General features: G+C 44.4%; 1 protein-coding gene across 3 annotated transcripts; it reads left to right on the forward strand.

Annotated features, from left to right (window-relative positions):
- Positions 1-5: 5 nt before the first annotated feature.
- Positions 6-25,682, forward strand: LOC142590308 (TGF-beta-activated kinase 1 and MAP3K7-binding protein 1-like). Of its 3 annotated transcripts, none has more exons than XM_075702327.1 (8): positions 6-314; positions 929-1,066; positions 2,361-2,468; positions 5,682-5,790; positions 10,156-10,348; positions 20,637-20,760; positions 20,913-21,032; positions 23,931-25,682. In XM_075702327.1, the coding sequence occupies exons 1-8, from the start codon at positions 261-263 to the stop codon at positions 24,045-24,047; spliced, it is 963 nt and encodes a 320-aa protein (XP_075558442.1). In that variant the 5' UTR covers positions 6-260; the 3' UTR covers positions 24,048-25,682. The 3 variants fall into 3 exon arrangements, with proteins under 3 accessions (XP_075558442.1, XP_075558443.1, XP_075558444.1); XM_075702328.1 differs by having other exon boundaries at positions 7-314; positions 1,037-1,066; XM_075702329.1 differs by lacking the exon at positions 929-1,066 and having other exon boundaries at positions 8-314.
- Positions 25,683-27,746: the final 2,064 nt, after the last annotated feature.

The raw sequence follows: 27,746 nt of genomic DNA on the forward strand, positions 1-27,746 counted from the left end.
AGCGCTCCCTAAACTCCGCCAAGACAGAAGCTGCCACTACAGGGATTGCTATTGGGGTTACCACATCGGTCAGGTGCTTGCGTGCTGCCTGGTGAAGTCAGAATTATCCGGCGTAGGCCAATTTTAGGATCAAAATAATGACAGCTTAGGCCCATAGAAATGCATGGGCACCGGCTGGGACCTTCGGTCAGGATTAAATTAGATGAAAAATCTAATTAACCAGGGTAAAATTAATGGAAGTCTGCTGTACTTGATCATGCATGAGTCACATGCACGGAGATGCCATTGTCGTGCGATGCATGACTCAATCAGAGGTAAATTTTGCTCATGCACCATTTGGGGAAGCATAGCTCAGCAGTAAATTTGTCCATCAGAGCAGGAATTGTTGGAATTGAGATAGCCCACAGTGCCCTAGTGGGTATGACCTTTCAAACTCAAACTTGTGCTCATCAGAAGTTATAAGGCATGCAAGTATACAGTTGCAGAAATTTCACGCTTGCTCGGCTATGGCCCCCCTTTCAACATGTACGGTGCAGAAATGGCGTGTAGAGACTTTGGCAGCAGGAGAGAGGTACATCCAGCAACTTTGATCAGGAAAGAATGTGTCCCTCTCCGTAATGCGTGCAAGCGCAGGAGATTGAGGAAAGCAAAGTAGGCCCATCCATCTACGAATACAGCGGGCTGAAGCAGCATGGGCCAGTCTCGGGTGCCACCAGCTGGGGTGTCATTTCTTTACCCTAGTGCCCAAACACCCTTTGGAAATAAACTGGGCTCACTACGAATAGGAAAGGGAGCGCGATTTCAAAATGAGACTGTAAGACCCCCACTAGCTGTAACATAACTTAAACGTGAGCATTTTAATGCATGAATACTGTAAGATACTGCAGAAGCACCCACCCTACTCTTATTGAAAATTGGGTTAATCTAGGTGTGTGCGCTTGTCCGGTCGATCATTAAATGCCAAGAGATGCAGCTCACATTCTTTCCCGACGCGCGATGCCGCTCAACAACTTCAATCTTCCTGGGGACGGTGAAGGAGTGCATCGTGTGGCTAGCGCGTTGCATGGTAAGTGTGGGAACAGTGGCTGCGTGCACTCTTTATCAAGATGTGTCTCACTACAGCCCTACAACCACTGTTTTTTTCCTTGAAGGACTGTTCATTCTCACTCTGCATTATCTTCAACCCCCATCGGTATTTGCCTTTCCACCGCAAGGAAGCGACTGTTCCTGTCATCGCCCCTAGCAGTCTCGTAGGGACTGCAGTGGGGCGAATATTTCGGCTAATGCTGGTAGGCGCTTCGGAGGGGGTGGACGATTAACGTTTAATTTTCAGAATTCTGAAGTTTTGGGAATGTTAATACTGGGCCCCTGTGCGAAACTGGGCGACTCTACGGTATTTTGCGCTGGGTGTAACATGTGTAGTATTTGGTTATGTCGTTTCTGTACCCTAGTGCCCAGACACCATCTGTAGCGCGCACAAGGCGTTTCACGGGCCTCACTTTGGCTACTTCCCTGATACAGCCTATCGAATTTTATTTATCTAGTTTTTTCCTCACTTTTTTCTTTCTTTTTTCCCCTTTAGTAGGAGACATGGCTGTTAAACGAGCACTGCCATTACACAGGTCCATGCAGCATATTGCATCCCAGTTGTAATGGATTATATATATATATATATATATATATATATATTGTAACGGGGATGGTCTTGAGAAAAGGCTTTCAACTGCATCTTATAATATATTGGCTGCAAATGTTGTTGATGGTGCCTGCAAGTACTACATGGTTAAGGGAAAGCCTTTACTGCAGGATGTTAAGCTGTTGCTAGTCCGTGGGAGATTCCGTATAGAGTACACTCAGAAACCACCCTCCCTATTCATTCTTTTGCACACTGGAGTAAGCAATTAGCGATTGTACAAGAACTTTTCTAGTAATCTTGATAACTTTAGATACCTGTGTTATTTTTCATTCAGATGGTGATGCCTCACATGACAATTCTTACAGGGCATTGAACAAATGAAACTTTCCAGTACGCTGCTGGGAAACTTATGTGATGCATGTTGGTTATCAGTCATGCCCAGTACAATTCTACATTTTCGCCTGCTGAACGTTTTAGGCTCTGACATTCTAGACATTGCCTGTCCATACTTCTATAGAATATTTGCCCTCAATTATTGGGCAAATTTTAGGCACTACAGGAGTGGGCCAGTGACTGGGTATTGCAATAAGTTTATCTTGCATTGTGTCTCCTGGTTGATTGCCTCCACAACTGTCTTGTCTGTCCAACTCGGACATCTCTGTGTCAGTAAGGTGTCTACAGAGCGCCAGTGATAGGCTCAAGCACGGGCGAACTCTGTTTGCAGGTCCAGGCAGCCCTGGGTTCCAGCTTGCAGGCTGTGCACGATGCCTGGCTGCAGAGCCTGGAGCCAACACTGAGCCGGCGAGATGAGCTCCTCCAAGCCCCGGACCAGGTAAGACTGTCGGATCCCTGGGCAGGAGACACGTGGTCTACCCTTTTCAGTGGAGTGGAGTGGTCAGTGGACCAAGGTTGTTGGAGAACCGGGGTTGTTGGAGAAGTATGGGAGAGGCCTTTGCCCTGCAGTGGGCGTAACCAGGCTGATGATGATGATGATGATGATGAAGCATGTGGAACACTTGGCATTGCAGGGTTTAAAAGGCCCCCTGCACACCTTTTCTTGAAACTCAACAGTGTGGTGGAATTAGCACGTTGCCTTTCAAGCAATATAGTCCTTAAAATATTTTTGAATGCAATAAAGCAGTGCAAATGGAGGCAAATCATTGACGTACAGGTTAAATAAAAGTGGAGATAAAACAGACCCCTGGGGAACACCCTATTTTAACATTATTTTTGTACTGGAATAGTCACCTATGCGTCACCTGAGAGTGATTACTAAAATAACTAGACAATAACTTTATAAATGGGCACCTGAAGCCAATTCTTTCTAGCTTATCAAGAAGTAATGTGTGAATAACAGAATCAAAAGCCTTACTTCCATCTAAAAGAAAAGAGCACATACGAATTCGTTATGCCCTGCCTTTTTATTTCTATTTTCTGTTTCTATTTGCTATTGTTTTTCTGCAAAATGCTTATGGCAGCTGTTCAAGGTTGGCACCTGGAAAAGGTGCCCGAGGGCGACGATGCAGCAGCAATAGGACAGGGAGGCTGTGTTAACAGTCTCTGCTTCCGCATTTCCCAGAAAATTTTAACGGGTCTGCTTATGTCTGCCCAATGGCTGCCGCCTATGGGGCATGCAATGTCATCGCTGATGCTGCCCAGTGCAGAAAAAGAGCTGGGCTAAAACAGAGACAGCAAGCACTCAGTTATGTGAGACTGCAGGTTCCTTGCTGCATGCAGCAGAATAATATTTCGTTTGCGTGTCCATGCCTAAGATCAGAAACATTTTCTTACTGTGTTCAAAAAATGTTTCAGAGCCCCCTTAAGATAAAAGAGAAAAGGGGAAAAATTTAATTGCTGTGGTTCATATGCTGCTGTTCGATGTGAGTTTTCACTACCCTGACCCAATCTGAGTGAGCTCTGGCTGCCCACAGCACATCGTCCCGGTGACCATCGTACAAAAGAGCACTCAATGAAGCCAGAGAAAGTATAGGGGAAATTAATTGTCACCTTTCATGTAAATGTAGCAAAATACGGTATAAGGAAATAAAGGTGGACAAAAATATAGCTACCCACTTCCTTCGCTGTGTAGCCTTGAACAGAGCTGACCTACACGTCCAGGGTTCATCTCATACGGACACACACACAGAAACCCAAGAATGTGGCCAGGAGGTAGGTGTCACGGCAGCTTACTTGGTAGAGCACCACATTAATTATTTTTATTTAATTATCAGAGTACCCTCATTGCCAACAAGGCATTATAGAGGAGGGGTTACACACTGCGCAATTTGAAATGATAAACTATGTACAGGTATCCAATAAACATCAAAAGCGATATAGCGACAAGCGATGAACATCAAAAGCCACAGTCTAACATTAAACACATCAAATAACAAGCTTAAAATACTGGATTATTAAAATGTAAAAAAAACAGCCGGGAGTAGAAGACAGAGTTGGGATTAGTGGTGGCTACTTGGTTTGTTAAGCAATTCCATTCTGAGATTGTGCGCAGAAAAAAAATGAATTTCTAAACTTGTATTCTCTAACCTTGTTTGGTGATCGATTCATGGAGAGACATAATGCAGTAGAAATATCTATACATCCCTGTCTGTGCCCATTCTTGAAAAAAAATATATTCCAAGACATTTTTAAGTCTTAATTTTCCCTCCATTTTTTTAGTGTATACCATCGAAGGCTATCTTCACAAGGGACAAATTGGGTGAACCTTATGGCTTTTGTTGTTATATGATGTTTTGATGTATGTTATGTTGTCGTTATGTTTGGTATGGCCTTAGTTTGACATTTCTATTTAACCACGGGTCCCATACTGTACAAGTGTACTCAGGTATGGGCCAGACATTAATTTGGTGCAGTAGCTGCCTAGGTTCTATTGGGAATTGTCTTGCGTTTCTCCACAGGAAATCTAAATCTTTACAGGCTGTGGCTTTGACGCAACATAGTATATGGTACTCCAATAAATTTGTTGATAAAATGCTCCTAGGTATGTAAATTTGTTTACCGCAGTAACGCAGTTGCCATTTATATTATAATTAAACTCGTGAGTAATTTGTTTTTGGGTAAATGACATCCTTACAGTCTTCTCAGAATTTATGTGCATCTTCCAAGTGTCGCATCAATGAACATATTTGTCTAGCTCATCCTGCAAAGAAATACAGTCACTTGGGTTTCGCATTGCTCTGCATAAAACACAGTCATTTACAAATAATCGCAAAGAAGACAACAGGCCGTTACCGATACCGCTTTTGAATATCAAGAACAATGGGCCCAACACAAAACCTTGTATTACCCCTGATGTCACTCTAACCTCCTGCGAGCATACATTGTTAAGTACTCCCTGACTTTGTGCATTTAAATATTGTGCAATCCATGTGACAACTGATGTGTTTATATTGTACCCATTCTAATCTTTCAATTAATAATGAGTGAAGAACAAGGTCAGAGGCTTTTCTAAAATATATAGAAACTGAATCAACTATGAAGCCCTTATCTAGTGCACTTGTTAAGTTATGTATTAGGTAGTTCTGTGAGTTGGGTGACACAAGAGCAGCTGTTACAGAAACCATATTGTCAGGGAATCGGCAAGGAGTGGGCATTCATGACGTTACTAAAAAGAGCAGATTCAAATAATTTACACACCACACTAGTGAGCGAAATCGGCCTGTAATTGGAAACATTGTTGCGAAGACCTGACTTGTGCACGGGAACAACATTCACCAATCTCTGGTCATTCGACGGCACACTCTCGTCAAGCGATTCTTGGAATATGACGCACAAATACTTGGACACCGGATGGGGCCACAAAGAAAGCCATTTAGGGGACAGAGGATGTGGGTTTGGCTCTTACCTGTGGCAAGTTGTTGGTTCTTCCTCTTTCATTTCTCTTTACTACGTTCATCTTACTACATTTCGATTAAACCTAACAGTCAACTTCCCCGTACTTTCCCTGACTTCAGTGTTTGTTTATTTCTATGGTGGTGACGTAACAAAAAGATAGAGCCCCTTGGATCTGCCTGTTCTTGTCGCCCAGGGTCCTGGTGAGGCATCCCTGGCCGCCCTGGAGGCAGAGCTGTCGTCGGGATGCTCCCTGGCACTTGCTGTCGTCATGGGTGGCGAGCACCTGTACGTCGCCAACTTGGGTGGGTGCACGATACATGCATGCCAGCTCTGTTATGTGGGATATATCATACCCTGAGAACCACCTCTAGAACCTATTGCTGGATGAGAAACATTTTGCATGAATGAAGAGAAGTGTTGACTAGCCAGAACTTGTTTGTGGCAGTAGATTGGCAGGGCCAGAAAATTCTGCATAGGAAATGTATACAGTTATGACATGGGAGATTTCCAAGAAAACTGTCACCGTGTTACCTTTGGACACTTACCGCTGCAGTCATAAAACACACCTTCACCCTGTCTCTCCTCAATTGTTCTAGTTAAGGAGACCGACAACCAATTTTTATGGTGCCCACTTTTTTTAGTGCAATGGAAAGCTTATCAATAGAAAGCTTACCGGGCAGAGAGCTTCGATCTGCATTGAGGATGTAAGTCGTTCGCTGAAAGCATGCTGGAAACTGATAGGTGAGCACAATAGCGATTATACGCCGGCATCGATGGGAGGCAGGCCAGTGCAGTGATAGCTCTGAGAAAGTATTATTTTGTTTATCATGCCACTGTTCTTGCGATTCATGTTTTCTGAAGTGTTAAATTATTTCTACAATAATTGCTACGTGCTTCCGTGGTTTCCTGTGCAGCAGCTTTGGTCATTAATAAGTCAAGGGTGTTTTTTAGCTAAGCCAAGTTAAGTTCTCTAAAGCAAAACGATGCTTTTGCACGTGATATACTGTTCAGCATGTTGCTGTAGCCACGTGTGCGCTTCTGATTTCCAAAGCATGTCGTCTCTTGAAGACCTGACCTAGCTAGAATAAAGGATTTTAGCTTCCATGTGTGCTCAGAATTTTATGTGTGTACAAGAGCAATCATGTGCATTGCCAGGCACCATGGACTCGTTTCACTTCGTAATAGGCATAGAATAAAGTTCAAAGGCCTAGTAATATACAAACTCCAATCTTAAGCAATAGATATGCAGTACTTAACAGTACCAAGGCTTCACCACCAGTTTGCGCCACTTACTGGTTTTTGAAGCTTTCTTTTCCAATTAAAAATTATGGTTCCTACTTAAGTTGCGAACAATGTGCTCGATACTACCACTATAAGTCATGAGCATTTCATTTTCATCAATGCCTCCAAACACATTCTGGGCAGTTTTCAGTCCCTTCAAGGGCAGCGCCACCTGTTAACCAAAGTACCTAGTATAGCCACAATATTCAGCGACGCTTCTCAGCGATTCCTCTGATAAGGAGTTGCACATGAAAAAATTCAGAGAATCCTCAAGCTTCGCCTTTAAGACTGGAATGCGACTGCATTCAGAGATCCCTGACTGCCTCTCACGCTTTGCGGCAACTGCAGCTTATGTAACCATAATGTTTTCCTGAAAATGGCGGTGGCAAACGCTGTGCACGAAGGCAAGCTTTCTGGTTCTTTTTTTTTTCCTTGTAACACCATTGCAACACCATTTGGATGGTGTTGCGAGGAACCAAGTGGGCGCACCACTCCTACTAAGACAGATCGTCGTTTTGCCTGCACTCCCGGCACTACTTCAACGAGTGCAGAACTTTTGTCTTCTATTTGACAATACATCATGCTCTTCAATTTGACTTGGTGCGGGAGCGAGTTCATCACCAGTCCCTGTTTCTCCTGCACTTGCTACTTTGGAAGCACAGGCATCGTGCAAGCTCTTGGTAGCACATAACATGGCACTGTGCTGATCAATTCGTCGTGCACAAATCTATGTCTCCCACTTTGGTCGAAAGAGTGAGCCCAGCTGGCATAAGGAAGCGAGATGCAAGTTTCATGCCAGTGCGATGTCTGTCCAGAAAGTTCACGAACATTTGAAAATTACTGTTTGAAGAATTACTTTGAAGGCAACGAACCTAACTTGTTAACAGGTAAATGCAAGCAATTCTTTTTTTTTTTGCAAGGTTAGCAAGCTTTATGTACAGACCATGTATGTTTGTCAGAACATGTTGGTAAGTGCTTGTAACATACCTAATTGATTTCACTTGAACAGCGTAAGATTATCCTGCATTCTCTGATGAAAAGAATGGTATTCACGGCTGCAAATTTCCTGCCACTGCATGATACTACCACAATATAGGTTACCGCGATGACAAGAATAAAGTGCCCGCAGGAGACAGCAAGAGCTGGTTTGCTGCTGCACCTGTTCTATTTGCGAAGGCGATGAGGCGCGCTGGCGCTCGCACGATGCATGCTCGCGCGCCACCACGCACTGCACACTCGAAAACTGGTTCAGAAAGTGCAACCAAGTTGAAGAGAACTGAATTTGGTTGGTTCAGTATCTTCATTTGCTGTAACCAGAGCTTTATTGCATTGTGAAGTTGCTCTGATGGAATTCATTTGTGTAAGAAACCTTTCAGTTGCTCTCGTCAGTGCTGCCGCATTCTGTCACATGTAAAGGTCGGCCACAAGCAGACAGTCTGAAAGAATAAACTTGAAGAGCGTAACCTTTTCCTGGGTGAACTTGTGCCCACAAAGGAAGTGTAATTTGGCAGCTGTAGCAGCAATACTGACAGCACAGTTGTCAGATCACATGAATCAGTTTGCAGTCAGCTCCATCTGGAGGGCATGTTCACGTGTTCTCAAACAACTTGCAAGCATCCCAGTAGTTTGAATATGTGCTACATGGATCATTATACATAGAACCTTGTCCATACATCTTGTGAAAAAAGAATGTAATAACTGAGAACACGAACAATCCAAAGCCACCAAAAAAAATTTGGCAGGATCAATTGTAGTTGACATCTACACAAGGCAAAGCATTGCTTGATACGTTGCATTGCGAGATTCAATGGGTGCCAAGCTGCTGGGGCCTGAGCAGCCTTAGACGCATGTTGTCGTTTCCGTGGCTTCGAAAAGGTTATGTTTGCGTTCCTCAAATTCGGGCTGGGTCGACAGCTTCTCTGGGTGGGGCATTTTGGCAGGAAATTTTGAAGTGCCCACTGAGCGAGAATCGTTGTGTCGCGAGATGCTGACGCATGTCGAGCTGGTGGGGCTCAAGCGGCCCAAGATGCGCTTTGTCATTTTTTTTCTATTGCATAGAGTTTTAAAATGGCTACAGGTAAACGAAACGATATTGAGGCAGTCAGCATTGCCATGATACGATGGCTACGCTGCCACCAGAGCAAAACATGATGCTCACTTCGCGCCGCCTGCAGCAAGGAACGACACCGCATTTAGGTTATCGCCTATTAAAAGCATGCAGTACGCTTCCAGCGGAGCTACATGCTGTGATACAGATAGATGAAGATGCTTATTGCCATAGCGTTGGCAGCAATAGCTGTGAATGCAACGTATGACAACCTGCAAGGGGATTTTCTAGTACTGGAAGAGGAAACTGAGAGCGTGCCGGCATTTTTGCGTGACACAGACGGGCAAGTCCTGTGGGGAAGCTGCCAAGACAGGCGCCTACTGCTCTCGATCGCACATGCCTCGTGCCTTTTCTTGTTCACACAGGATTTAGCTGCCGGAAAGCACATCATATTATCACAGTTTTGCGATGGACTGAATCTTGGTGTCGAACAATCGCATTTTGCGGGAATGTCATCATCATCATCAGCCTGGCTACGCCCACTGCAGGGCAAAGGCCTCTCCCATACTTCTCCAACTACAACGGTCTTGTGCTAATTGTGACCATGTTGTCCCTGTAAACTTCTTAGTGTCATCCGCCCATCTAACTTTCTGCCGCCCCCTACTACGCTTCCCTTCTCTTGGAATCCAGTCCATAAGCCCGAATGATCGATGGTTATCTTCCCTCCTCACTACATGCCCTGCCCATGCCCATTTCTTTTTCTTGGATTTCAACTAAGATGTAACTAACTCGCATTTGTTCCCTCACCCAATCTGCTCTCTTCTTATCCCCTTAACGTTACACCCATCATTCTTCTTTCCATACCTCGTTACGTCGTCCTCAATTTAAGTAGAACCCTTTTTGTAAGCCTCCAGGTTTCCACCCCATAGGTGAGTACAGGTAAGACACAGCTGTTATATGCAGGAATGTATTACAAGAAGAAGCGTAATTGTATTGGGCCATTTTTATGTTTTCGATCCCGAATGTTGGCGCCGGATAATTGTACGAAACAGGGTCATATCAACAAGTTTCCTCTGTAAGTATGGTAATGATTGGCTCATCATACCAGCTACAATGCCCACAACACAACAGCGGTCTCATACCAAGCGTACATCTTTTGCACAAGTGAATGCTCAATAATGCCGATAAGGTGGCATCCCTTTCCAAAGTGCATTTTCGTGGTCATCAACAAGGCCCATTTTGTCAATCTATCAGATAATGTGGAGACACAAGCAAAAACAAGAACAAACACATAACGAGCAAGGAACGTGTGGCCACGTTACCCCCTCACATGTTGCAGGGCGCACGCGAGTGCTGCTGTTGCGCGAAGGAGAAGAGGAGCCGCAGCTGTTAACAGTGGAGCACAGCATGGACAATGCAGATGAGCTGGCCCGCCTGGCGCGGCTTGGACTGAACACCGACGCCCTCCCCGAGGATGCCCTTCCTGTCACTCGTTGCCTCGGCGCACACCCACACCGGCGCCGCCCTGACGGGTACGTGCATGTGGCATGCGTCTGTCCAATCTGTACGAGAGGGCAAGCACATCTTAGTTGAATGGTTGTGTGGCAAAACCTGAAGTGATCTGCTGTTTTGTATTTTTGTGTTTTTCTTATTTCTATTAGCCCACCTTTTTGTGTGTGAGTATAAATTTTGGCTGAAGCAAGTACAGCCAAACCTCACTTTAGTTAAGTTGTACCTAACGTGAAAATGCCTTCACTATATCCAATATTTATATTGTAATAATACTATAAACATACAATTTGTTGTGTGCTCATGCAAGTGAGATTTTAGGTTTAATTCATCATGTGTGATCATTTAGTATATATGTCTTTGTTAAATTGCCTGTATTGCTTGCACTGATCCTTGATCCTTCATGAGTAAATTTGTTTTAGTAATGTGTCCTCCCATGGTCAGATTTTTTTATTGCAGAATTAAAATACGCAGAGTGACTTACTTTGCAGGGAAATAAGGAAATAACTTGGCAGTACCACAACAATTTTTTTTTACTTACGCAGTATTATACATAGTTTATTCTTCAATAAATGAATAAAGGAGCATAATTATTTTTTTCGAAATTCACACAGCCTATTTTTATCTGATACTGGGGGTCTGAAAAGTAACTGTGCTGTGGAGACGGCGGTCTTAAAATTTGAAGTTTCACTTACAGCAGTGCAGGTATCTGAAACCAAGAGGTGCTGAAAATGACCACCACCAACTTGAAGGCTTGTCTGCACACAACGCTGCATATTATTAAACACTAGGTGCAGGGTTGCTGAAGTTATCTTGATAATGAGTCGGGTAATGGCTCTCTGCGGCTCCTGCAGTGTGTGAGGACTGTTCTCATGCACTCGTCCTTTGAGTGCACCCCACAGATATCAGATGAGCTACAAGTCTTGCGATCTAATATTGCGTCTGAAACTGACATATCATTCATAATTATCACCTTTCTTTTGATTTCTCACTGCACGGTTACTTTTCGGACCCCCAGTAGGTTTATTGCAACCGGGGCCCATACTTTGTAACGTTACACATTCTATTTTTCATTCTTATCATGCGCTGAGAGGCCCATCTCGGCAAAGGCGATGGCGAACTGGCCAATGAGTCATGTCTAAACCAATGACAAAGGGCAAGAAGAATGTAAAATGCAGTCGATCGTTGAGTAACGCAGCCTCCAGGATGCACGGCTATAGTGAAAGTGGGGCGTGCCATGTGAGCGCCCACAAGGAAACTCGGTGGTTTGCACCTTTCAGAAAAAATGATGTGGAAACCATCGACGATGATTGTCAGCATAAGCAAATAGCCCAAACGAACGGGCGAGCGAGAATCAGTCAGGGATTCTCATCTTCCACATCGTTTACGATGGGCTGGCCACCGCTGGTCGGCCAGCAAGACGTGCAGTGATCGAGCGAGCAACGGCCTCCACTGCTCCTCCCTCATTCCCCCTCCCTGCAACCTGCTTGCCCGAGAGCACATGCACTCTCCCTCTCCTTTCTACACCAAACAAGCAAGTGAGCTAACAAAGCAACAGTGTGCACCTCTCCCACTTTTTTTCTTTTCCTGCCCCACCATGACACTCAATTGTACTATGAAGTGACAATCCCAGATGATTTCCCACCCCCTCCCCCTGCCCCATTAGCTTTTTCCGCCGTCCCTCTTCACAGCGCGATTGCGAGAGCAGGGTTCATTCTTTCTGTTGGCATGTCTCCTTGCCTTCCCTCACCCGAATCCAACCACCGTCATACCACCGTCCTACCATAAAATGATTGAAAGAGCCACAGAAAGCTATTCGCTTCAAGCCAAAGTGAGGAAAAAGCTTGCAGTAATCAATTATTCAAACAGTAGACGAGGTACAATCAATTCACAGACATGCCTCACAATAATACACCTCACATGGCGGTATGGTCGGTTTGCAAACGCCCACCTGTAAAAGTAATTACACGCCTGGGAGAGCCATGCGAGCGAGCTGCTCAAGGCAACACGGAGAGATAGTAAACAAGATGGAAATCAGTCTTTGCAATGCCTGTAACTTGAAAAAACACGTGTGACAATGCCAATTCTAAAGTGCTTGTGCACAAGTGCGAGCGCATGGCAGTAAATTAGGCAAAATGGGAATACTCCTAAGCCACCATAAAGTAAAGCGAAAAATTCGTTATGACATGAGCCAAAGGGCGGGAGCACAGTAAGAAGTTCCTTGACACAAGAGTTTGCAGAACATATAAAGTGATGCTAGGGGGCGCTCTGTTCTGACAAGGTATGTTCTTTCTAACAATCAGTCACCTCCATACATATACGTACGTCCGTGACTATTTGAGATTTGTTTCCACGGCAACACATGTACAGCGGTGGCCTTCAAAGGGCTAAATTCCATATGCACTGTTGTGCATCTTTGAGGAAATAGAGTCTTCAGAAGTAGCTTGATGGAGTTGAACAAGCTGTTCCAAGATGTACATTCATGCATGAGTTTAGCAAGGCATAAGAGGCAGAACAGGACAAAACGAGCAAACATCATCTCATCCAAAATAAGACTAGTGGTGACACCACTTTGACACCAGTGCCTCGGGATGTCATAGGCCTTGACAGCATCTTCATCTAACAACACAACTATCTGTTTCAGTTCAGTTTATTTTCCTTAAAGACCCCCAATTTCAGGGATGTTACATAAGGGGTGGGTACAAGATTAGAATTAGCACTAGTTCAAGTAACGTTCAAGTTCAAGCATGCATATATATACACATACATAGTATACATATTCAAGTATATTCACACATGTATTTACACATATCAAAGCCTATATGTGTAGACCAACATACACGTATGTAAATACAAACAACACATATAAGGAAAAATCATGTACAATGTAGTTGGAGATGGTCAGTAACATGTTGTAAAAATACGGATGGGCAGATTATGTCGACAATGGCAGCGGGGAGGCCGTTCCAGTCTGCCGCCATGCGAAGAAAAAACGAGGCTGAAAATGTTGATGTTCGTGAGCGTGGTCGTGAAACTTGCCGCGAGTGGCTCGTCCGGTATGATATGCGCGCTGCGGGCGTGATATATGGTGCTTGATGAAGGATAGCACTGTAAAAGAATTTGTGGTAAAGACAAGGGGAGGGATGCGCCGACGTAAAACGAGGTCCGGAAGCCCAGATAGTGATTTCAGTGACGTGACGCTTACGTCATATGAGTACGACGAATGGATGAATCGAGCGGCGCGGTTTTGTACCGCTTCAAGAGCGTTGATGAGATATGCTTGATGCGGATTCCAGACTGCTGAGGCGTATTCTAGTTTTGGTCGTACAAGTGATGTGTAGGCAAGTAATTTTACGTGATTTGGGGCTTTCCGCAAATGACGTTTTAGGAAACCTAAAGTCTTGTTAAAAGCTGAAATGATGGTATGCACATGCGTACGCCAGTTGAGGTCGTCTGATACAGTGACACCGAGGTATTTAAAACTGTCAGTTGATTCAAGAGCGAAATTATTAATTGTGTACGCAAACGTCCAAGGATTATGGCTGCGGGTGAACGACATGCTTTTGCATTTGTTAACGTTTAGTGTCATTAACCAAGTGGTACACCATTCTGAAATATTAGTAAGGTCACTTTGTAGGGTTATCTGATCCGAAGTGTTAAGTACGGTGCAGTAGATAACACAGTCATCCGCGAACATGCGCATATTACAGGATACATGCAAAGGTAAGTCGTTGATATAGACTGACGTTACTGGAACCGGTGTGGGTAGGTGGTTATTTATAACAACGTACTGCGATTGATTAGTAAGAAATTCTGCAATCTATGTTAAGACAGTAGGATGTAAATTAAGCGGGGAGAGTTTCGCAAGTAATCGTTGGTGAGGCACTTTATCAAACGCTTTAGCATAGTCAAGAAAGATTGTGTCAGTCTGTATGTATCCAGGTTAGTGTGGATGTCGTAGAAAAACTGCAAGCTGTGTTTCACATGACAACCCCTTGCGGAAGCCATGTTGTGAAGGATGGAAAAAAGTGATTACTGTCAAGGAAATTTATTATGTGGGAGTAGACCACATGCTCCATGATTTTACAGGGGACGCTTGTTAGAGAGATAGGGCGGTACTTTAGTGGGGAATTTCTGCTACCTGACTTGAAAACAGGAACGACCTTCCCTGTCCTCCAGTCGTCTGGAATGACTCCTGAAGAAAGTGACTGTGAAAAAATTAGGGTGAGATAAAGTGAGACGTTGTGTTTGGTGTTTTTCAAGATTTTGGTATTAATTTCGTCCATTCCAGCAGAAAATTACAATTTAATATTTTCTATTATGGATGAAATTCCATTTTCACAAAAATTTATCGCTGGCATGTCACAATGAAAGTCAAGCAAAGGTAAACATGGGGGTGCGGTCCCTTCATCAGAAAATACAGTAGCAAACGTGGTGTTGAACAAGTTAGCACAGTCCACGTCCGTAATCCTTTCATTCAGGTCACTGGTGAGTACGATTTCTCGCGGTTCGTCGTCTTTCAGTGTTTTCCAAAACTGTTTGGGATTAGATTTTAGTAGCTTGGGCAATTCTAAGGGGTAAAAAAAGTGCTTTGCTTGATGTAGAGTAGAAAGGTAGTTTTTATCTGCTTCATAATATTTCTCCCATGCTTTTGGTTGATCTCTAACCTTTGCAACCCAGAATAGACGTTTCTTTTTATTTTCAAGCCTTTTTAATGTTTTCGTAAACCATGGTTTGTGACGACTGGCTCTGAAACTTACTTTAGGTATAAATTTATCGGTTAATTCCTTCAGCTTTTCTTTAAAACGTGTCCAACTGGCGTCAGCATTATTGTGGTGGAAAGTTGTCTCAAATGTGGGAAAAAATGTGCAAAGGCCCTCATTTACCGCTTCATAATCGCCATTGTCATACAACTGTATCGTTTTCTTTTACATTTCACAATTTGTTGGTCGAAAAGAAAAGCCAGCATGAATTACTTTGTTGTTTGCTTATTTCCTTGAGATAATGGATGTACGAAAGGCTTTCGGGGTTGTTGGTTAATATGAGACCTAAGATATTGGATCTATCCTGTGAAACACGTGTTGCTTCAGAAACCAGCTGGGTCATGTTAAAATTGAGGCAGATAATGAGGAAGTTCCTGGCTTCGGTTAGTCCTGTCGAAGAACACAAATTGTCAGTGTGCCAGTCTATTTGCGGGAAGTTAAAATCGCCAAATAGTAGTATGTGTGCATTTGGGTGAGCAGCAATAAGCTGACACATGGTTTGGTTAAGCTGGCTGCAAAATTCGGAAGTAGTGTGGGGAGGTCTGTAACAAACGCCTAGTAGTACAGTGTGTGGGTGTGATTGGATAGTCACCCATAATATTTCCAGCTGTGACCGAATATTGATGACTGCACAAGACAATCGTTCGTGGAATGCAGTCAGTACACCACCACCGCGCGTAGATGCACGGTCATTGCGGTACACACGAAAGTTCGGTAGGTCCGATAGCACTTCAGTATCGCTCACGTCGTCAGTGAGCCACGTCTCGGTAAGTATTAGTAGATTACTGCTAGAGGACAATACAATGCTAGATATACGTTCACGGTTTTGAAGAAAACTGCGGATGTTAGTGTAAATTGCAGAAAGTGAAAGAGCATCGCTAGAGACAGCATATGCTTGGTTCTTTTCTTTCTTTTTTTGGTGCTTCGTCTGCTATGATAATTATTTGATGCTGTTAGAACTGTCGTCAAAGACGTAACGCTTTTGGTTCATATACAGAGTTTTGAAACGGACGGAAAATGGCTTGTTCTTGCTTTTCGCAAAAGCAATTAGTTGTTTACGGGCATTTTGGAGAGAAATCCTCACCGATGCCATAACTTGTCCCTTTAAGCATCCGGCCATTTGACAATATTGCAGCTTTGGTCTTGTGGAATGCAAGCTTTACTATTATGGGCCGGCAGCGACCAGCTGAGGGATGGCCGAGGCGATGCGCACGCTCTATATCCCTAGGTTCTAAGGTTAACTGTAAATTATCCTGGCAAAGGTTTGCGACCAACTGCTCTGTTTCTGCGAATGTTTCCGAGGAGGAGGGGTCGGGGATGCCGTAGAAGATTAGGTTATTTCGCCTCGAACGGTTCTCGGCGTCATCCATACGGGCTTCCAGCTCCGAAATTCGAGAGGCAGTGCGCTCTGTGCCAATGCGCATGATTTCAATTTCTTTCCGCAGTGGTACCAATGCCTGATAATGATTTTCGAGATCTGTTAGTCTTTCGTTCAATTTCCCTATTGTTTTTTCGGTATTGTCGAGTTGAGCTTTCAGGCCTTGTATTTCTGCAATTACCTGCGCTTGGCCGTTAGTCAGATTACGCAATTCCGCGAGAAGGGCTTCAGTAGAAGGGCCAGGGTTAGATTCAATATTTCCAGCTTGGAGTAGTAGCGAGTGCATTACATCAACACATTCAGCAATAATAGTAATACAGTACCGTGGGCTCGGTAGCTGTACCAGGCAATAATTACTCGTTTTTTTTTGCAAACATAACGTAAGGTTCACCAACCTGCATAGCGAAAGTGAACTGATTAGTGGTCCGTGCACTGGCACAGTCACCAAGCCCACAATAGTAATAGTAAGAGGCTGACACTCTGTGAATGAAACTTTTGCAAAACTTGCGTTAGGGAGATTTCATGGTCATGCAAAAAATAATAAAATAAAATAATGTTATAAAGGATCAGCAAAGCTGAATCTTATTGGCATCGTTAACTGTGAAAGCCTGCTTGGTTTTTGAAACTGCTTGCTTTGATGTCTTGTTGCTGTGACCTGTCACTGCGATTACCTTTGTTGCTGTCGTAGACTTATGTGCAGATTGAAGCCAGGCACAGTAGATTATTTATTAATGCAAGATGTTTTTTAAAGTGGCTTTAAACATTATATGTACCGTATCTTTCTAAGTATAATTTTTTTCCAAAACTTTTGCCGCTGCATCTTATCCAGTGGTGCAACTGAAATGTGCATAAAACCATGCATGGCAGTATTCTGACAGAAACCGAATTTTGTATTAACAGCAGAGCGACCATTGGTACAGATGTTAGCTCCCAGTGCTCGCTGTGTACGCGGTTCGAGTTAAAATAGGTGCATCTTAATACTTGTGCGACTTATACACAATCACCTTCCATTCGACCCTGATGGGACCAACAAAATCTATCAAATTATTTGGCAGATCAAATTAAACAAGATGCAGAAAAAAACACCAAAACACACCCCTGATTAATTTGGCAGTATTCGTCTTCTTCTAACATGCCCCCCAATCAAATGCGCACCCACTTTTTATGTGTCAGAAGTAGAATAACGTACAACTTACATTAAAGCTCTTAAACAAAGTAGAAATCTAATGTGCACCTGATCTTTTTGCAAGAAAAATGGCCAAGGATCTAATATGTGTTGCACATTGGCTGCCAGTTGTTTGAAGTTAGCTTCGCCGCACGGTTTTTAGAGTCAGCTCCGCCGTAATACGCCCGTGTTATGCGGTAAAGCATACAACACCACCACTTGTTCGATTGCACCATGCAGGCAATATTTGGCCCAATTTTCCTTAAAAAAAAAGGTGCACATTAGAATCGGGTAGATACCATAATCAGAAAGTGTGAGCTATAGTTATTGATCGAAAATCCACCTAGGGCAGGCAGACTGGCGCTCATCTGACACTTTTGTTCTCAGAACACTTCACGCCACACAGCTACAGAGACAATTTGCACCTGCTCGCTGAGTTTGGAATACTCGTGAAAGAGCTTAGGCTGCAGCGCCGACCGTGTTCGCGCACCGACCCATCCGGCAGGCAGTGCCCCGGCAAAACGTTAGCCTTGCTATTTCTTTACTGATATCGGGTGCAAGAAAGCAAGTTCAAGTAAAGGTTCAGCCAAAGCGTACACCACGCTAAATCCTTGCTCTGCGGACACATGTATGCGGGCATTTGTTTACATATGCGCACACAACTACAGAGGGGAAGAAGAACTGGTGGGAATGCGCGGCAGCTTAACAAAATCATAGTTTTGTTGCGTACGGCTCTGAGAGACATGCATGCAGTGAACATGTGCCAGCGAACAATCTGCGCATGTAGCAATTTGCATTGTGCAAAGTAGCACCGGACTTGGTCTTCCATGAACGGCTCGCTAAACAGTGCTGCACAAAATGAAATAACAGTGTGGAAAGGCATCAGCAGCATTTCACGCTACACCAATGTCGCCATCTTATGTTGACCGTGCTTACTACGGTGTCTTCGTCCATGGGCTACAAGATAAGCGTGCGTCGGCTTTGTCCATCGCTGGCGTGCGCGTATCTCCGAGGCCATGTTTCTTCACTGAGCTGGTGGCGATGAGGTTGAAGTCAAAATGCGTAGAACCATTGCTGCTTCTGCTGTTCAATGATTCGTCGCTTGCTTCATCATGCGAAGTTGGTGTTGCAAAAGACATGGCATGCGATATTTGGAGCAAATACAGCAACAAATGGCAGTTATGCTCCGACTTCACATGGTGCGGTGGCAGATTTTGTAGCAGACAATGGCTCGGTTGCCTGAAGTGCATGGCATCACACATGGCTTGGCAATATGGCGGTGGGTGCCAGAGGGCAGGGCTTAGAGCCGGCGAGTTCTAGCTCATATTTTGGACAGAACTTTGCCTTTACCACCCAGTTTTTACATGTGTGTAGCCATAAAAGACCCTCTACTACAATTTCTCAGAGTAATGCACAAACTGATGGGCAACCGTCTCATGCCCCCTTAAAAAGTACAAGCAATCAGTTGCTTTGACAGTGGCTAATTATTTTCACATGCGTAGTAGGCACAACTGCAACAACGGGGAGGACTGGGTAGTGTTTCATCCTTCACAGGAATGGCGTCCACTGATTCGCTGGTGTGGTGTCGTTCCAAGTTGCTTTTTTACACAAAAGGAATGAATAAGTCAATGTTGAACATAGTTGGAATAGTGCAGAAGGAGTGCAGTAAACATGCACAAATTATAATTAAGAAAGTGGCTGCACTTATGAACGTCAGCGAGTGCACCATGTACAAGTGGATGTTACAAGAGGGACCAAGAGATGGCAATGCCATTTCGTGCAACACGCTCGCCACATGCTCCTTCTGAACCCCCAGCTTCCGCCATCTCTGAAACCCGCCTTCTGCTCTGTATCCCGAAATATCTTGAAGATGCATGCCTTTTTGGTATTGGCGCGAAAATAGAACGAATTTTCTACAGCCGATGTCACTTTGCATTCGGAATCTTCATAGATAATGAAGCCGCCTGTTTTGCAACACTTGCTGGTAGCAGACGACAGGACGTGGAAGGGCACCTTTAAGATGTGCTCGCCCTTATAATTGGTAGAAGAAGCCTGTAGCTTCAACAGTGCTGCATGGAACTACTGAAACAGAGCATAGCTTTATGACATGCCTGCAAGTTGCTTTCAGATAAGTTGAGAACTGAAAGGACCCCTGACAGGCACTTCTATAAAAGGGAAGCTGGCAAGTTGATGTCGGGATGGCTTTTTGTATGCTAGGCGCTTTTTCTTATGTGAAACACTTAAAAAAAAAAAAAAGGCCTGTAGCATCTAGGTCACTTCACTTTCAGAGCTAGACTATGTGGCTAGGCAGACGTTAGCAACAGAAGAAAGTTAACAATAATTTAGGTAATTACTAGAAACTTGCTAACTAGCCGTCTAGTTATTTCCTGTTACGTGTTAAAACTGCTAAGTTGAAGCCGAGCATCAGTGAAAACTGCTAAGTTGAAGCCGAGCATCAGTGAAGTGCAATGTCCACTTCGAGATATTCTTCCCCAAAATCTGCTAATGTGTGCATTGGCATTCTGGTTAAGATAGTCCCGAACTGCTAGGGGACCACCTTTGGGAAACTGCAAATTGGTACGCCAATGTGTTTCATAGCAGACCTTAGAGACAGATATCTCGAAAGTGATGCCGCTCTTTGGATTTCAGCTAAGTAATCGTCACTTCTCCTCGGCTTCAATTTGCCAATATGCAGTTTAAAGAGAATAAGAAGGTGAAGTAGTGCATTTCATGCAGTCAGAGAAATTATTGTGGAAAACTTTCTCACTGCGAAGCTGCGAAAAGGACAGAGGCCTAGAGATAGGCTTTTCTTTTACAAAAATTAAGCCACCACGTTTACTGTGCTAGCAAGGGGGCGGGCATCTGTTAGTTAGTCAATTGCATGCATTGTTTTGCTTGAGCACTGTTCACTTGCCATTGTTTCGATTTGGATCACGTGCAGTCAGAATAGCTTGGATGAGCTTCACTCTGCGCTCAGGCTGCAGCGTGCCCTTGTGTTTTTGCAGGCCCGACCCAGTGTCAAATGAGCCAGAAATGTGTGGCCCGCTGAGCGTGGAGCCAGGCTGCCGGCTTGTCTTCCTTTCGGATGGCCTCTGCACAGCCCTTAACTGCTCAGGACTTGCAAACCAAGTGAGCAGACTGGGAACTTGAGGTTTATGCTAATGAGCAAGCTTCAAAAAAAAATAAAAGATCTTAAAGTGGAATCGAAGCATAACTTCAGTGCTGCCTGCCTGACATAAGCCCAGTGTGCGATGTTGCGCGTGTTTGTGTAAACCATGCAGGAGGCAAACCAACTGGTCGCAAAGTTGGCATCGCAGCCCGGAAGCGCCCGACAGGCACTGTCTCAACTGCTCGACCATTGTGAGCTGCCCACTGGCTGGCCTCATGAGCTCACACTCATGGTAAGCACCAGACTAAGTAATGCCACAAAACAGGGTGTGTTTTTTAGAGATACAGTGAAACCCCGTTAAACGGTACTGTTTAACCGAAATACCATGAGATCGCCCACTTACCTGTCAAAAACGGAACTTGAGAGAGTGCGATGAAAGGGGAAAAAAACATGCAATGTTTATTCACTTCGAGTGACAAAAGTGTTATGTTCGTTTGATGCCACGGCGGCCTAGCAGTGACGACAGAGGCCTCAAACTTACTGAAGCTGCGAACCAGCTGTTCAGCCAGCCCCCTCTTCTCGCCAAACACTCGCATGGCAGATTCCTCGTTAGCGTTACGTATTCTCCGTGCACCCGCATGGTAGCGCTGCAGAAGTCACGGGGCACGTTTTTTATTGTGGGGTACTGCTCTCGTCGCAACGATTGCATTCATGAGGCTGACGTAACGCGCAGCTTCTGCCCCTGTCGGGCCTAAATCACCCGTGCTGTTGCTTTCCGTGTCGTCCTCATCACTGTCGCTAGTCGACACTTCGGCAACAACAAAGGCAACGATGGCGAAAAGTCGAACCTCGTAGTCGACATCTCTTCGCGGGCGCAGCAGTGCTGCCGAGCAGCTTCTTCGCATTCCAAATGCCACACACCGTAGTCACTAGCAGATCCCTGTCATGTGCCAGCGCTGATTTGTTCGTATCACATTCGATAGCACGAACAATGCCTAATTTTTCTTCTATGCTGAGCACCTGCGTCTTTTTTATCCGAGCTTCGGTATGACGCGAGTCCTCGCTTGCACGACGCCACAACGCCATAGAATAAAGAACCAACATACAACGCCCTCTGGCACGCCGCCGAAATGATGTTGATGTGGCTTCACGCGCAAACGCACAGGGTGCTTGGAGGCCGTTGTTCCTATCTCTGAAGCTTGTTGTTCTGCCGGGCAGCCCAATAGAAACGGCGCATTGCCGTGGTTGCGCAATGAGAAGTGGAACCACTGCGTGTTAACCGATATGTCGATATGTACGCGATAAGCTGGTACGGTTTATGCGGATACAAAGTGCATTATGTTCAATGGCTGCTGAGTCGGAGATTTGACTTAGCTACTTTTAAAACGGAACTACTGTTTAAGCGGGTACGGTTTAACAAGGTTTTAATGTACACTCTATAACTGCAGTGAAAAAAAGGCTTGGACCAAGAATGTCCGTGACGGGACAAACGCCAACTACCATATGTGCTTACTGCATAAGCTTGGCCTTTATTCACAAAACTCCTGTTTTCTAATTGCCATACGCGACTTGCTTTAACACGGTGTCAAAGCGGTCACTATCAATGAATGACAAACTGGTGCCCTAAAGTCTTTGTAAGTGGAATCTCAATGCAGTAATTCAGACTTGTCCTCTGGTCCCGGCAGGCATATTCATTACTTAATGGAATCAAAGTCTCATTAATTCGAATGTATTTGGCTACACACTGCTTAATTCAGACAACTGTTGGAGCTTGGCAAGCACCGCAAATGTGCTACACAAAAGAGCATGAATGGTGCTAGTGTCCAACCGAAATGATGCAGTGGAGTCTGTGTCACCATAGTCACCAACGGAACTGGTTCGTGAATGACAGCCGTGTCGGAACATTTCGTGCCCTTTTGTGGCTTTATAGCCTTTATTTGCTGCCGCAGCTTCGTCCGCAGCGGCTGCTTCAAATAGTAGTTTCGTTTTTACTCAGTGCTGCCCACGCAGTGTCACAAACACTGCGGAATCTGTCAAGGATGATGAGCGCTGGTTGCATCACGATTGATGGACAAACAAAATAAGCGCATGGTAGTGAAAATCGTGTCTCGGATGACACGCTGCGAAGGAAGTCGCGAGGCCTTCGCCGCCTGCGAGTGCTAATCAGTCACGAGATGCTAAGAATTGCAGCTTCCACACTGCTTTTGTGCTAATGCTTAATAGAAACATGATTCGCTGACTCATTCAGTAATTAAAAGCGTGTTGACATAGTAAGCATTTGTTTATTGTTTTTTTAATACCCTCTATGATTTAACATTCGATTAATTCTGACATTTTTTTTTTCAGTCTCATTAAATCCTTATTAACAATGTTTTACTGTACTTCAAACTTATACATCCCAATACTTCCACTTTGAACTTACCCTCAGGCTACAGCAGGGAGAAAACCTCTTGGTATTTCACATGCGCAAAGGCACTCAATGACGGCTAAACAAGCATCTCCACCACACTTACTGTCTACTGCAAAAAAAGGCATAATTTTAAACACATCACATTGGTTCTTGGGTTGCCACAGTATCTTTCCTTCGTGTTACCAGTGGTTGCCTGTTCTCAAAAATGGTTATTATGGCTCTTTTGTTTCTTTGCACAATGCCAGCACTGTTCTAACAGCCACAACTGGTTTCATGTTTTTCATGTAAATGAACATATTTCTGACCATACGTGACAGAAATGCAATAAATGTTGGTTTTCTACCCCCAAGAGGTAGTTGAATATTTTTTTTCCTGCTAGAATTTGTGGCTCGTTCGTAAAAATTTTGTGTACAGAAATTTACTGCCCGACAAAGGGTAAGTATGGCAATTCGTGATGAGTGTCCAAACGTGCGTAATCGCTTTTCATTATGCTGAATGAGTTACAGTAGGTGCGTCTTATACATCGTTGCAACTTATATACCAATTTTTTCTTCTAAACTTTTAAATTGTAGGAGGTGTGACTTTACCAAGGCGCGACTTATAATCCGGAGCCCCTCACTGTGGCATATCTCATGATCAGATCATGGTTCTGGCATGTGAAACCCTAAAATTATACTCCGTATGTACACCGTTTTTCGTGTGAGAAGCAGGTGGTAGAGTATTCCTTCTGAGAAAAAGCTGGGGACCAGATGTGATGTGTGTGTGGCTCACTTCCCACAGGTGGTGTCGCTGTGCGAAGAGGAGGCCCCGCTGCCTGCGCCTCCAGTGAAAGACGGTCGTGTGGATCCTTACGTCGACTTCATGCCCCTCATTAGTGCCTTGGAAGCAGCACGCTGACACAGGTGTCGCATCTGTTACAGCACTGCAAAGGTCCAGTCAGCCGAGACATTGTTCAATGACATGGCGGTTGCTCCAAGTGGACGTGATGTTAGACGCACATGGGTAGCTGAGTTGCAGTCATATGAAGCCAACAGAAAATGAAGGCAAGGAAAGCATAGGGGAAATTAACAGTTTTTTTTTAACGTAGAATGAATTGTGAGTGATGGTGAAATTTGTGATAAACTTCATATTCTCAATAAAGGAACAGAGAGATAGAAGTGAGAGAAATGACAACTTGCCACTGGTACAAGCACGCGTTAGCAATGGGCTACAGTGACAGCCATCCTCCTGTTCACCTTGTTGGGCATTTGTGTATGCACGGTAGACCTAGCTTTTGGCGTGTTAGCCATTGCCACTCACAGCCATGGTGGCAGATATGGGGCATCGTTCCAACCACAGGTGTTGCATAGTATGTGAACTTGGCATGAATTGAGCTAAAGGCCAATTAACCCTCGTATGCTGCCTTGTGGCATTGAGGCCCTCAGTAGCCGGCAAGTGAGAATAATAATGGGATAGGATTTGAGGTCCTCGATCATGAGTGTTGACAACTAATGAAGCCAAGAAGAACTGAGGAGGAAATTCACTGGTTCCTATAAATTGAAAGGCAGAATTATGAGATTTACCTGCCTAGGTGGCTTACGGCCCTTCTCTGCTGCCGAGCATGAGTTTGTAGCTTCGTTCCCAGACAGTGGTGGCCACATTACGGTCGAGCAAAATGCTAAAATGCTCTTGTGTGCCATAGTTTGTGTGAAATTGGTCAAAATTAATGTGACACCCCTCCCCTACGATGCCCACTGTTCAGTTTCAGGATGTTGAACTCTACACAGTTGAATGCTAAAGCAAAGCTTTCTTTGCAAACCCTTCCAGACTTTCCTGACCCTGGCTGCTGAGTGCTGCTGCTGTCTTGCTGAATAGCTCACATAGAATGCTTTAAAAAAAAATTTTATATGTGCCCGATGACAGGATCGAACCTCAGTCCCCCAGCGACTCAGCCCAATGCTTTAACCATTTAGGCCACGATCGCTTGTTTACTGTACTTCTATCGTGCCAGTGGTAATTAGCTCTTCGAGTTGATCGACGTGTGCATCACATTGTGTAGCACGAACGCACAAAAGCACGTGTGAGCAGCCCAGTTTCTTTCACCCCAAAAATGCAGGAGTGAAATGGGCAAATTTTACAGCATTTCATTAACTGCTTCATGAAAGCTTCATTTCAAATAGATTCCAAGATGTGCATTCGATCTGAGTAAATATTTAACTATGAGGGGGATTAACTTTACGATAAGCTTTATGCTCTTAATAAAGGAAATTGGAAATTACATTCAAAGGAAGAACTTTCTGCTGATGACAGCTGAAGCCTCGGACACATAGTAGTGGCATGAGGCATCTTTCCATAAGAACACATTCCAAGCTATCTAGTTAAGAATTTGCCAACATGAAATCTACCAAGTGATAACTTATACAGTTAGCTTCGCAAGTCTCTTCTGCAGTACGTGCAAGTGCTTGTCAGTGCCTGGTCACATTTAATTGGGCTCGATAAAAAAAATGAATGTACATATATTTGGCAATAAAATGTTATTAAGCTATCAAAATACATGCTTTTTAGTAGCACTGGTATGTCCTGAAGCCCCTCCATACACGTTTTCACCAACCAGGTTAAGTACTGCCAACCTACCCTCCTCGTGCGTGCTCCTCCCCTCAGTTTTGTGCGTAAAGTGGAACTTACGTAGTCCCAGCTTTTGGTTTTAGCTGGAAGCAAAGTCACTGCTGCGTAGAGGTGCAAGCATGCAACAAGCAAATATTCAAAAACCGGGAACCTCTTAATTGGAACTGGTGTGAGGAACGAATCGGGAAACAGCGGCGCACATCAAAGGTTGGCGCTATTTAGCAAAAGTGGCGTGTGGATGGAGGGGCTTTAGTATATCCAAGCTGTTCTATGGCGTTTAACCTGCTGTGAGCATTGCGGTGGAAAGCCAGTCTGATACTGAGATCAAGTCTTGCGGCAGAAAAGAAACACAGTAAAAGTGTGCATACACAAGCAGAAAAACAAGCAAGTAAAAGTGGCCACGCCAAAACGCGCCAAAGATGTCTCAGTGGCTACACCGGCCGGCGCCTCTGCCGAGCTCAACAGCACATCTCAGCAGCCTTGCTGGGACACATGGCGGACGGAAAAAAGTGGCGGCTCAAGTGTTGGTGTCGCTGTCAATGGCAGTGACAAGGGCAGTTGCACGGACCCCCCACAGTAAAAGTTTTCTTTTCTTTCTTTATAGTTTTTGGGCCTGATCTGGTGAACATCTCCAGTTTCAAAGGAAACGGCCAAAGGCATGATCATCATCATCACGACAGAGCAGTAACATGATAGCTTTGCCCATTTGCTGGGTCAGCCATGGCTAGGGTCAATAAAAGACAAGGAATTACTACGAGCTTAAAGGGGCGCATAAACACTTTACTGACTAATCATAGAATGGTCTCATTATTAACTTAAATTGTCCCACAAATTTCACGCTGCCAAAATTTTTTTAAACCGTTCAGCTATAAGTGGAGTTACCGCACTGATACCCGGCATTCTCTCGTCTCCGCTAGTGTGCTGGAAACTACACAGCGGAGAAGCCAAGAAACCAAAGTCCTTGCCAAAAGTTTAGTGTCACAGTGGCAAAAGGACTCATTGCGACACCCCGTAGCCATGTAAAAGGCCACGCGCAGCAGACGCAGCTACACGCAGTGCAAAGATGAAATTATTCTTCCGTCTTTTTGAGATTGCAGACAAATATATTTTGCAATTATTTTATCTCAGAATTAGCAATTATGTATTACTGAGAATGTTCTCGCGATCATGAAATCAGCCAATAGCATTGGTGGGCGAACTGCTTTCGGTGACGACATTGCGGATGGAAAAGCAAGCAACCGTTTACTGCATTTGACACGAGATTGTAAATTCCCTACGGCATGCAGTGCCATATTTGGCTCACATGGTCACAGGAGCCTCGTTAACAGATTGGCAGCCTTTTTTTTACTAGTATGTTCAAAAAGTGTTTCAAGGCCCCTTTAACTTAATGCATTTCTTCACACAAGCTGCATTACATTTTAAGTACAGTTCCCTTCTAAGAAACACAGTAAAACTCATTTATCAGCTGACAACCATTCCTTACCACTGGATTGTTTCTTTTTATACAAGTAACAGTGTTTAATTGTGCATTATTCAAGAGTCCTTACATTCCTGCTACTGCAATTATGTGCTGCATGCTCAGTATTCTCAGCACTAAGGTGCCGGCATGTCGCGGTGTGAAGGAAAGATAGGCGGGGGGGGGGGGGGGGTCTCACTCTGGATCCGTAAGTATCTTGGGCAAAGCATTTTGTAGGCAACTAGTTCAGGATTGCACAATGTGCCTGTGTAAGGATAACGATCGTTTGTGCGATGCAAGCACATGGGCGACCACAAGACAAGAGACGTCAACGGTGAGAGCGTGATGACAACACTGGCATGAGGATAACACTATGGCACAACAATGACAGTGTGAGTGGTGCACTGGCTGATCACGTATAAAAGTCGTGTTTTAAAATATAGAAATTTGGACAAAGGACCAACTCCACGTCCCACAATATTAAATATTTTAGCGCATTGCAACTCACGTGAGCAGCACAGAAGAGCGACAGATGG

The sequence above is a fragment of the Dermacentor variabilis genome, chromosome 8 (assembly GCF_050947875.1).
Source record: "Dermacentor variabilis isolate Ectoservices chromosome 8, ASM5094787v1, whole genome shotgun sequence".
Lineage (NCBI taxonomy): Eukaryota > Metazoa > Arthropoda > Arachnida > Ixodida > Ixodidae > Dermacentor > Dermacentor variabilis.